Below are 12,669 nucleotides of genomic sequence, written 5' to 3'. Positions count from 1 at the left end.
AATTTAAATAATTTTGATTTTTAATTAACCTTCGGCTCGATGATGATGACGAACGGTGTTGTCTTACCTCTGTCTGTTGGGTGCGCGCGTTTGTGTTTCCTTCTACGGCAATAAAAGGGAATGGGTTGCCCGGTTGGCTGGCGTCTGGCCGGAATCATCGCAGAGTCCCGGGAAGAGTGCGACCGGTGGTATTATGGAGCGGCGATTTGGCGATGTCTGAGGACTGTGGCTCGAAAAATGACGGATCGATCGGTCGGTCACATATTCGGACATCCCTTGGGACGCGTAGGACATACCGCACCCATGGGTGCACGCTGACACGATTGAGAAGTTAAATCATGAAGTGATCGTCCTCTGTACTCGCCTGCCGTTCGTCGTTCGATCACACATTTTCGCGCCCGGAATGACGAAATGAGACATGACGATCGGACATGGGCCCCGTTTTCGATGCGTCGGCGACTGAAGGTGTAGCAACGGATAATTTATGATGTCGCAGCCAAAGAAAAACCATAAGCATAATTAGAAACGACAGTCAATGGTTTAGCGCTGAAAAGCAAAGGAAGCAAACACACATTCTGTTGAACTAGAAGAGAAACAAAGCGGAAAAAGCGAGTGGACTGTTGCACCCAAAGGAAAAGACGTGTAGACGCTTGTACGCTTGATGCAGGAATGAATCTTTATTCAAAGTTAAAGTGTGTGTGTGTGTTGTACAAAGTGTAGCCCGACTGGCACTCATTCCGTGTTGCCTGATAGGCACTCGTCGCGTCAAACCGAGAAGCTCAACACTCCTCCTCAACACTGAATGATTTTATTCCGATCGCTTCCCTAAGTTGTCGAAGTTTCACTGCTTGCAACGGTTTGGTAAGCAGATCAGCTTGCATGTGTTCGGTTGGGCAGTACTGCAGTTTCACGATGCCGTCCCGAACCATATCTTTCACGAAATTAAATTTCGTATCGATGTGTTTTGCTTTGCGTTCGGCTCGGTCTCCTTTAGTCAGCGCAATGCAACTTTGATTGTCTTCGTTGACCAGAACTGGACCATCCAGTTGCTCGCCAACATCCGCCATCAGTTTCAGGATCCACTTTACCTCCTGTAGACACTCGGCAAGAGAAATATATTCGGCCTCGGTGCTAGATAGTGCCACGCACTTCTGCTTATGACAGCCCCATCCGATGAGCCCGCCGCCGAACTTAAACACGAACCCCGAGTTGGATTTGCGGTCGCTCTCGTCGCCTGCCCAATCGGCGTCCACAAAACACTCCAGCTTCTGTTCGCCGCTTCCAAGGTACAATACACTATCCAGTGTACCCTTGAGGTAACGTAGTATCCGTTTGGCCTCGTTCCAATCTGCTTCTGATGGATCTTGCACTCTCCTGCCCAGAATGGCCGTGGCGATTGCAATATCGGGTCTGCTGGTCACTGCAGCGTACAACAGAGCCCCTATGAGACTTTGATACGCTTTTGGCGAATCCAACTTCCTGCCATTCTCCTCCTTTCGTTTTAAGAAGCCGGGATCCATCGGGTATTTGGACGGTTTAGCATCCAGCATGCCGAAACGCTCCAGAACTCGTTCCAAGTAAGCTTGTTGGTCCATACAGTAACGCCCATCGTTCCGCCGAACTCGTATGCCGAGAAAAAATCTTAGGTTACCCATGACGCTGATCGTGAAATTCAGTGTCAGGACGTGGACCACCTCAGAAAATTCTTCCTCCGTGTTACATATGACGATCACATCGTCAACGTAAATGAGAACAAAAATGGACTTACCCGCTTTTTCGCGTATGTACAAACATGGGTCCGCCGTTGATTGGATGAAACCCATTGTTTTCAGTACGTCGTCGATCTTCGTATTCCAGACACGAGCTGCCTGCTTGAGCCCGTAAATGCTGCGATGCAGCCTGCAGACTTCGTTCGGGTTACCGCTCTCGAATCCCTGTGGCTGGCGCATAAAAATCTCCTCCTTGAGAAGACCATGTAGGTACGCCGTCTTTATGTCAACGTGCTTTGTTAACATCTTCCTTTTACTCGCCAGAACCAGCATCGTCCGGAAAGTAATCTGCTTTACGACGGGGGCAAACACTAGGTCGTAATCCGTCCCGAATTTCTGGCAGAAACCCTGCGCCACCAGCCGTGCTTTATACCGAACGAAATGACCGTCTTCATCCGCTTTACACTTGAAGATCCATTTCGACCCGATAGCCTTTCGGTGCGGCGGCAGCTCCGCTAGCTCCCACGTTCCATTTTCGTGATGGGACTGCATTTCTTCTGCCATCGCTGATTTCCATTCGGCACTCTGAGGACCAGATACAGCTTCCTTATACGTTTTTGGTTCGGTTATACATTCCTTCGCCAGATATACTTCTTCGTCATATCTTGCCGGTGGAACGCCAGCTGTCGCTCTTTGTGAACGACGAACGGGAGTACTCGACACCACCGGCACAGCCGCTGGCATCGCCTCCGGTATTACATCCAGCACCGCCTCCGGCTCCGCAGCTCCAGCTTCAGTGTCGTCATCGTCCCACAGTCCGCGAAGCCAATTGTTATCATTATCGTTCCAAAAACCTCGTGGCCAGCCATCGTCTGAACAATCCCAACCGTAAAATTCAGATTCGGAGGTTGTTTCATTGGCCACGTTGGTTTTAGCTTCCTGTTTCGTTTCATCGAGAGACCACTCAATTTCAACGCTTTCAGTCGGATTATCCTCTATTTTGGGATCGCCGTATGTCTGCTCCTTGGATCCGTCATCAATCTCAAGAAAACGGACATCCCGACTGATTTGAATTTCTCCCGTCTTAGTGTTTAGCATCCGATACGCCTTATGTTCGCCGGAATAGCCGACAAAAGTCATACGCTCCGCCTTGACGTCTAACTTTTTTCGTTTCACCGACGGAATCAGTACGTATCCAACACATCCAAACAGTCGCAGGTTGGTCAAATCTGGTTTTTTGCCGAACCAGATCTCGAATGGCGTACGATCTACTGCAGCAGACGGCAATCGATTTTGCAAGTAGCAAGCGGTATTGACTGCTTCCGCCCAAAATCGCTTATGCATACCTGCATCCCGAAGCATACACCGACCCATCTCCGTGAGCGATCGGTTCTTCCGCTCCGCGACACCATTTTGCTGGGGTGAATATGCTGCAGTAAATTCCATCTTTATCCCTTCGTCCGCACAGAATTTTCGAAGCGCCTTACTGAAGTATTCTCCTCCCTGATCGGAGCGAATGATCCGCGGTTTCCGGCCAAACTGGTTTTGAACCAATTTCACGTATTCGCGAATCTTATTCTCGACCTCCGATTTCTTTTTGAGAAAATAGACGAAAGTATACCTACTATGATCGTCTATTAGGGTCATATAGTAACGGCATCCCCCTAAGGTCGTTTCTTCCATTGGGCCGCACACATCACTGTGGATTATATCCAGCACTTCTGTCGAGGTTTTTTCTGCAACTGGTGGAAATGGCGAGCGTGCCATTTTGCATTCGATGCAGCATTCGCAGGTCCAGCGGATACCGCAGTCGACCACTTTTAGACCCGACACCAAGTCGTACCGCTTCATTTCACCGATGACAGCTGGATCCCTGTGCCCAAGACGACGATGCCAAGTGTGTTGGCAATTTTTCGTGTGCTCTTTTACGACTGATTTCATCACTCGATCCTGTGCAATTCGCAACCAATACATATCGCTCACTTTATCCGCGACCGCGACGATCGTATTTCCGTAAACGAGTTTGCACCCGGTGTTGTCAAAAACTGCACGCACACCTTTTTCCGCGAGTTTACCGATTGAAATCATGTTTCCCTCCAGCGTAGGGACATACAACACACCCCGTAGCGTGATTTCAATTATTTCGCCGTTTTCAACCGCACACTTGATCAGGCAATCGCCAACACCTTCGACGCGATTTTCGCTGCCATCTGCGACGGTAACATTTGAACGCAAGCTTTGTTCCATTACCGTGAACGCGCTTTTGTCGCTACACATGTGCGAACTAGCACCCGAGTCGATTAGCCACGACCGATCGTTACCGCGAATTTCAGGCTGACGAACCATGAACGTAAACGAACTTGTGTCGTTTTCGCGCACTATTTTCACTAGTTCTTTTTTATTCGGCTTATTCTTTTTCTTCTTTTCGCCTTCCCCGCTGCTCTTCCGATTCAGGAACTCTTTGCAGTCCCGTTTCTTATGGCCAGATTGACCACAAAAGAAACACGCGCCTGGTTTTGCTTCACTTTTCGCCTTCAGCACTCGCTCCTCCTGCACCTTTCCGCCGTACAGCTTCTCACTTTCGTCGATCAGCTTTGCCCGCACAAGTTCCATCGTTAGCTCTTTATCGGAACGACTTTCCAAAGCGGTAGTAAGAGCGTCAAATGCTTTTGGAAGGCTCCGCAAAATCATGGCCACCTGCATGTTCGCCGAGAGTTTTTCACCCGAATTCTCCAGCCGAGAGTAGAGATCTTCCATGCCGTATAAAAAATCTTCCATATTCTCACCTTCATGATAGTTTGCATTGCAAATCTCTTTCAGCAACGAAACTTTCCCGGTAAGAGTGGCTTTGTGGTGGTGTGCCTTGAGCGCATCCCATGTCTCTTTCGCTGTGTTCTTTGTCATGATGAGATTGTGTTGGTTATCCTCAACCAACAAAGCAATGGTCGCCCGCGCCTTCGAATCACCCTCCGTCCACTCCGGAGTTACCGGTGTCGGCGCGACACCCGGGTCAACGTACGTCCACGTACCCTCCCGCATCATCAACATCTGCACTTTGAAAGCCCACGACCGATAGTTTCGGTTGTTCAGCCGGATGACACCCACTTTCGAAAAATCCATTTTTGCTCGTGCCGAACCGTTCCCGGTTGGATTTTTTCTTTCACCACGAAAAACACACGATTCCTTAACCGCACCGCGTACCTTCCGGAAATGTCCTAATTTTTTCACGCCGAAAAAATCACTGTGATTCCGAACCGCGTCGCGCACTTTTCAATTGAACTGGCCACACTGAGCTGGGCCCATAACCTGTTGAACTAGAAGAGAAACAAAGCGGAAAAAGCGAGTGGACTGTTGCACCCAAAGGAAAAGACGTGTAGACGCTTGTACGCTTGATGCAGGAATGAATCTTTATTCAAAGTTAAAGTGTGTGTGTGTGTTGTACAAAGTGTAGCCCGACTGGCACTCATTCCGTGTTGCCTGATAGGCACTCGTCGCGTCAAACCGAGAAGCTCAACACATTCAACTCCTTTAATGGAGTCATTCAGCGAAAATAAATCTGCTGCTGGTTTTGTACTAGCGATTCAGTGATGTTGTTAGCAGTTATGAGATAATAACAATAACACGAACACTAATTTAGAAAGATTTATGATAAAGGGCAGCTCCTTGCAGTGAGCCTTTGAGAAAAAACGGTGCCATTATCACTATACCTCAACGCAAGATTTTTCAGACAAATTCAAAGCTAACTACGTTCGTTTCCGGATGATGGTGGTGTTGGTGCACACTTGCACTAGGAACAGAGCATTTACAAAAAACATAACATTATATGATATTTTAACAACCATGACTCTTAAAACTAGGTAAAGTTAAAATTCCTGGACAAACCTTTCATTACTTAATGTATAATGACAACCGATGGTTCTTAAATATCATCCACAATGAGACATTTTCTTCCTTAAACATTACAATGATCCATGCAATCAATAATTTAACGGATGAATTTCACTCCCTAACGAACAAGCACAAAATTGAGAGCAATTCGCTTACAATTATCCTCGTTTAAAGCTGCCTATGGAGCCAATTGCCGCTCGCCAGAAATATTAAAATTACTGCTACGCATAGGAAGAACCACAATTTTAAAATCAATCACATGCAACAACACAAACCACCATATGACGATTGGCATTTTATCCACAATGGCGGTAGAATAAATTATTAATTGTGACGGTTAAAATCGTTTACACACACACATACACACACTAAACTAAAATATTATTTCCTAGCGAAAAAGGGATTCAACTGCTTCTGGCACGGCACGGGAGCTCAGGATCTGGGGGAGTTTACTACAGCGAACGTACATTCAAACTGTCTATGATTGGTTTGCTCGCTTGCTTGGGCCTGCTTCTGCGCCAGTAATGACATATTTCGCTCTCGCAGTTCATCTTCGCCATCCGGCATTGTAGCAGTGTTCACTTTTGACCAGAAAAGCGAACCGGAAGGCAAGATTATTCATCCAACCGAGTAATACTTTTTGTTAAACAATGTCACACACTCGTCCCATCAGAGCTCGTATCCTTCTCATCCGCGGCCTTATTCCTTGACTAGTCACAATTCTACAAACCATTCGGGACTCCGGTAAAGTTCGCTGCATCGGCACACTGTCTCTCCTTTTGCTATCTAAATATGCATAGGTAGTATAAATTAAAACGGTACGATCAATTTTTGGACTTAAATTCTAACTGGCTTAAATTCTGACGCAGTGGGAAAAGGTACGTTGGGATGCTTATACGCTAACACGTCACCGCTGAAGCACACCTCACATCATCACAGGAATCAGGCTCAGGGGAATGCTTCTTATCCTACCGCAACCGGCTTCCACGAACAATTCAAACCGTCAATATCCTTCTCTTAAGGAAAATGATCGTTTCCAGAGAAAGATTTCGAACCAGCAGCATGATGATCCTTCTCGACCAAGGGGGCTCTATCAGATTCAAATGACCCAAAAATACAGCATACAGTCGATCAACCGGTTGGGATAAGGATGTCACCGCGTGAAGGGTTCAGGCTCTCAATTGTCCCGCGGCTGACAGGAAGGCAAGGATCATATCTGTCCGTTATTTATCAAGATCGAAAGGAAATTTCGACAAGTGTTCGGAAAGCAGCTCCAGAGGCGTGTTAAGAGGCGGTAGATTGTTGATTGCTTTCAGCTCCGGTATGGGAATGTTGAGCTGCAATCAGAGAAAAACGGTGTAATGAACGAATAAGCTTAGTGGACAACGACACAACACCGATGTACGTACAATTTCATCAGAATCAGAAAACAAGGTAGAGCGGTCCAGGCCCTGTAAATAATCACTCCAGACAGGATCCAGCCAGAAGGGAAGATTCTTGAGAAAGTAGTTAATAAAATTGCATCAGCAAATTGCGGAAATAGAAATTGGAAGCAAAACTTACCAATTCGGTCGGTGTATCCGGTTTCGGTGGTTCCCAGCAGGCAGACACTACATCCTTAACTGTATTCCAATAGTCAAATGATTCCTTCACGTTTTCACTCTTCTTCCAGCCGACTGCCAATTTCGGTTGCTGAGCAGGTCGATTAGGTATCAACGATTGACATTGACCTGCTGATTGCTCCAACAGCCCTTTGTTGCCCAACTCTAACTTGGGCGGACAGTTCAGTTGGAAAATGTTTGACGCCAATTGATGTTGGGAAAAGTTGGAAGCTGCAACGAAACCATTGTGCACTGGTTGAATATTTTCCTTCTCCACAGGAGCACCGAATCCGTCAGCCTTGAGCAGTCCGACCGAAGGCCCAAAAGCCATGGGAGGAAACAACGATGAGTTAGAGATGTTGCTGCGAAGACCATAGTTATTGGGCATCAGTATGTTGTGGGTGCGATTACTCGCATAGCAGGCATTCGAATTGGACCCTTGCGAGCTAGCTTGTAACGGCTGTGGACACTGTGGTTGCTGGAAAGCTTTAATCAGAGGCGTAGCGTACTCCGCACCGAGAGATTGGCGTTGATACTGAGGATTGGTCGTGTTGCGGAACGGTGCAGAGACTTCCTTTGCATAGCACACTCCTCCGGCAGCCGTCGGAGCAGATTGGAATCTGCTTTCGTTGGCTACGAGTTTGACAGCTTGACCCAAATTCCCCTGGGATGATGGGCCTTTTAGGGATGAACCGTCTTGTGAAGCATACCATGCCTTCGATACTGCAACAATAAAGTGTAGTACATCATTTTTTCGTCGTTGCTTATCACGGTGAACGAATATACTTACAAATACAGTCGCGATTAAGTTCAATGTCACTTTTATCACTAATGAAAGTAGAATTGCCGCTCGCCACAAACACATCGGAAAATGCATTCAGCACCGCCACCAGATTGGGATATCCTGGAGTAGAAAATGAGAAGGTTTTAAACCATGTCGCGCCAAGTGGCTCTACACTAACCGAATTCGAAGCACGTTCCCAGCGATACATTCATTGCCAGCTTCAGGTCATACACACTGATCGACGAGCGCTGTTTGACCACTTGTACCATTCGCATGACAAACTTCATCAACGCCGTCATCGTGACCGTTTGCAAGCCCTTATCCATTTCGATCTGCCGTCGACGCACACGAAACAACAAGATAAAAGAGCGTATCGATATTAAATGACGGTAATCGGTGCTTCGATGCGCCGCATACACAAGTACCGACGCTCGCGTGGAATGCAAATGTGTCCTTACCGTCAACGCATGCTTCATACTGCTAATGTTTTTCTCGTTCAGGAACTCCTTAAACCGTAGGTGATAGCTACGCATGAGCTCCGACAAGGACACGCGAGCTTTGCGAAACTCCACCATCACCATGCAGACTGCATACGTGTGCATCCGAAAGGCAGGATCTTCCAAATGAGAAATCACCATGTATTCGCCACCGGATTCGAATACTTCCGTGTACGGTAGGGCTTTCATCGCATCGTACATGTTGCTGAACCCCAGACAGCTTGGCTGCAGTTGATATCCGTACTGATTCTTGTGGATGTGCAGAATGGCGCTCAATCGCACGACGGTGCACGGTTTGCCGGTGTACGTCTTGATAATGTCCTGCACTTGCTCGGCAAAGATTCGCAGCGCTACCTGATAGTTGAGATAGATCTTGCGATCCTCATCGTTGGTTTGTTCCATCTGTGGGAAGAGAATGGGATGTAACTAAACCACCTCTGAATGTGTTTCTTCTTGCCCTTCAAGAGCTTACCTCGACAATCCCACTGATGGCTTCCAACAGATCCGCTAGCTTCAACAGCCCATAGTCGCTCAACCGGCATTGGTATCCGAAGTGATAATGGTACGACCGGACAAACTTCTTGAACAGGATCGAGAACTGGGGCGCCTTCCGGAACAGCTCTACGACTTCGCCCGCAAAAACGCTCGTCTTGTCCAGCTCGGTGAGAGTTTGTTTGCGCTTGACGATCGAAATCAACACGTCTCTATCGCTCTGTACCTTCGTCGTGATGGCGCTACTGTACATAAGCCCATCCACAATGTCGAACATGTTGCATACACCGTAATCGGTCACATCGAACGGCCGGTTCTGTGCATGCGTAAATACCATCGACAGCTGGGACAGCAGAATGGATTTATTCGTCCGGTTGCGCAAAATCTTCAGCAGATCGTTCGTGAACCGACGAATCTGTGTGCGGTGCGTTAGCGTAATGTGACGATTTTCGCCATCGCCCATTACTTGTACGACTGGCGATAGTGCTTCGAACAGCTCGATTAGCCGCGTGTACCCGTAATCAGCCACGCGACACTGTTTGCCAAAATGATTGTGATAGGCGGGAATGAAGCGGGTGAATTTCATGGTCGATTTAGGCGACATCTTGATCAGCTCGACTACCTCACGCGAAATCTGCTGTAGAAATTCGTTGGAAGGACTTTTCGGCATGTAGCGCAGATTCACGGACCAAGCATCTGCGGGAAGAAAGTGAGGTAAACGCTATTAAAAACTATCTCTCGAGATTGTAGCTTCCTCAGCTGTAGATGCACCCTAACCCTAACAATTCTTACCATCGTTATCCTTGGTGGAGTTTTGCTCGTGGTCCATCCACGAAAGCACCTTTATTCCGAAGCTATTGTTCGCTATTTGGACACCTCGGATGCAACACAGCAAGTGCTCCAACGGCACACCATTATCATTCGGGACTATCTTCACCTGCATCTCGTGCTCGATGCAGTACAGAATGCTCGCCACTGGAATGTCGTTCTTGTGCGACTTTAGCAGCGAATACACTAGCGCCTGCAACTGATTAATGGGCATCATCACGTTGGGCAGCGGTTCAATCTCCTGCTCTGCCCAGCCTTTTTCTTTCTCCTGCTTAAAGTGGTGCATGCAGTACGGTACGCTGTGCTGCGACGTCTCCACCAGCGAATTGTTCTTTAGCGAATCAATCAGTGCGGGCAGTAGGGAGATGTGCTTCTCATCGTTCTTGTCGAGCGATATAGCGCAAATGTCCGGCATACGGTAAAGATCGAGTACGCTGATCGATGACTTGAAGCGCGATTGGAACAGCTCCCGGAAACGATTAATGGGCAGACTGTAGAAGGGGACATCCTTGAGTAAACCGGCCACCTGGCACCGGAGAGCCGAAGATTCGGCAGACGACGGATCCTTAATGTACGATACGACCATACGCTTGTGGCCGATCTTCTTGCGATGCAGATTCGCCACCACCTGCTTGGCACACTGTTAGACAAAGCGAGAAAACGAAATTGAAGGATCTACTGCTGTAAAAAGCGGACGGCAGCGCGACTATACGAACGTACCTGTGCCGTGGGTACTTTCACCTTCGCCAGCGAAGGACTTTCAATCGTCAGCGATATAACCGGCGTAATGGGTTTTAGCTGACACATCAAAAATTGGTGCATCTTGTGCTCTTCGATAGTCGAATCCAAATTGCTTATCTGCAGCACCACCATCTCCTTCTGATCGGGTGGTTCGATCCCCGAACCTGGACATCCCGGCAATACTATTGCCGGTAGTAGTGGCTGTACCGACGGTGTTGGTGGTGCTGGTGCTGTTTGATCCTGCAATGCGATCGGTGATACCGACGAACCGGACGAGCCGGAACACGTCCCGAGGCTACCGTTGGTGGTGTTGATCACACTGCTGCTGCTGCTGCTAGTTGCCATACTGCCACTGTCGGTGGAGTAGTTGCTCTGGTGCGGGCTACTGCAGCCACTCTGGTTGCTGCTGAAGAACGTGGAATTCTTACCCGAGTCGGAATAGCTGCTACTGTTGAGCGAGGAGTTGAGTGATTTATTAACCGGCAGCTGGCAGACGCTGCTGCTGCTGGTGCTGCTGCTACTAGTGCTTGCCGATTGAAATGACAACGATGAATGCTGCGGCTGTTGCTGCGAATGTGGAGTCAGTAGCGGCTGTGACAGGTTACTATGATTTGTCGCTATTGTGAAGTTGCTAGGACCCACGTTCATATTTCCACCCAACTGCTGATTCGGATACGGTGCGTACCGTTGCTTCGGAAAGCAGTTGCCGTACATTTGCGGCACATAGGGTGTGGATTGCTTCATGAGACAGAATGGGAAAAATGCGCTTACAAATGGCATGTTGTAAAATGGAGACTTTGGTAGAGAGCAAACGAACCTGGTAATAGTTATAATTCTTCATATTATACCCTCCACCCTGGCCGTTGTACGATTGCCGCATATTGTACATCTTGGTATTTTCCGCCGCCAGGTTTGCCACCAGATCCGGGAAGGATTGCCTGTCGTAGTACGTGTTGGTGTTGCTGTTATTCATGGTCACAAGCGCAAGCAAACGATCGGGATGATCGATGAAGATTCGGGCTTTCTGCAATGGACGAAAAAGGCGATGAATGGGACACCATTTTGGAAGCTTTCGGTGGCCAACAGCTAAACGCTTCAAACAAACTTACCCGGAAGACAATTAAATAAAGTTGCTAAATCGTAGCTCTCAGGAGCTTCTTTCCCTAAAGAACTGAAGATTCAGGCGCACCTTTCTAAATAACTCTAGTTGACTAAATATATACGGCTTTGATAAATTTGCACGTTCCGTACAAGCGCACCAACACACAGCTACGATCACTACTACACACACTCAAGTCTCGCTAGACTTGTGGAATAAAAAACCTTCAATCGCTTTGGTTCCTGACGCGACTAAAGGACGCAAATACGCTAACGGTACGGTACACAATTAAAATGACTTCTTAACTATAAAGAACGAGCTAAAATTGTCGCAACTTCAAGCGAACTCACACCCGGCCTGACAGGGACGCACTATACAATCCTCGAACGGCACACACTCGATCACAGCGAAAGGTGACAAACTACACGGAACAACGGTAAGCAAACAATGGATACGAGTCGAGGGCGGCGACTTAAATTACAGTTGATACAACATTAAAAGAGAAATGCCTTAAAAATAGTTCAACTATCAAAGCAAACACTGCGTTGCTCCCGTGAATGCCAACGAAGCAATGTCCTCCTGGTGGAGGATCCCCCGGCAGGACAGTGTCGCGATCAGGTGATTGCACCAACACAAACACATGTGTGCGATATGGAGATGTCAAAGTTAACAGGTGAGGTTATTTTAGTATGTTCGAGCGAAACATTGCGTCATTGCATGAATTTGATGCGTGGTTGCACAGTGGTAGACCAGGCTGGTCTTTCACACGACAGTACCGAGCATCGAATCTCATCCGAACCGTCTCACAGACGAGATTTTTATGGATAGAGTTTTTTTTATCACGGTATTATTAATAAATCTGATTAGCCGTTATATGGTTACGAAGGTCGTTAAACCACACGAAGAGACTGGATCTGCAGATCATGGAGGATTTCCTGAGGTTGTCGAAGATATAACATCGGTGAAAAGAGGAAGATATCCTATCTTTTTCCATCTCAACCTAAATCGCTGACCCAGTTCATTGCTGACA

General features: G+C 47.6%; 1 protein-coding gene across 2 annotated transcripts; it reads right to left on the bottom strand.

Annotated features, from left to right (window-relative positions):
- Positions 1-653: 653 nt before the first annotated feature.
- On the bottom strand, positions 654-12,230 carry LOC118514016 (retrovirus-related Pol polyprotein from transposon TNT 1-94). Of its 2 annotated transcripts, XM_036060487.1 has the most exons (12): positions 11,650-12,230; positions 11,358-11,564; positions 10,520-11,278; positions 9,764-10,439; positions 8,952-9,667; positions 8,441-8,881; positions 8,161-8,314; positions 7,989-8,102; positions 7,161-7,921; positions 7,007-7,093; positions 5,417-6,934; positions 5,094-5,383 (listed from the first exon to the last, which is right to left on the bottom strand). In XM_036060487.1, the coding sequence occupies exons 2-11, from the start codon at positions 11,511-11,513 to the stop codon at positions 6,821-6,823; spliced, it is 3,978 nt and encodes a 1,325-aa protein (XP_035916380.1). In that variant the 5' UTR covers positions 11,514-11,564; positions 11,650-12,230; the 3' UTR covers positions 5,094-5,383; positions 5,417-6,820. The 2 variants fall into 2 exon arrangements, with proteins under 2 accessions (XP_035916379.1, XP_035916380.1); XM_036060486.1 differs by lacking the exons at positions 7,007-7,093; positions 7,161-7,921; positions 7,989-8,102; ... (5 more) ...; positions 11,358-11,564; positions 11,650-12,230 and having other exon boundaries at positions 654-5,383; positions 5,417-6,831.
- Between the last annotated feature and the right edge of the window lie 439 nt (positions 12,231-12,669).

The sequence above is a fragment of the Anopheles stephensi genome, chromosome 3 (genome assembly GCF_013141755.1).
Source record: "Anopheles stephensi strain Indian chromosome 3, UCI_ANSTEP_V1.0, whole genome shotgun sequence".
Lineage (NCBI taxonomy): Eukaryota > Metazoa > Arthropoda > Insecta > Diptera > Culicidae > Anopheles > Anopheles stephensi.
This window is presented reverse-complemented; position numbering and strand designations above follow the sequence as displayed.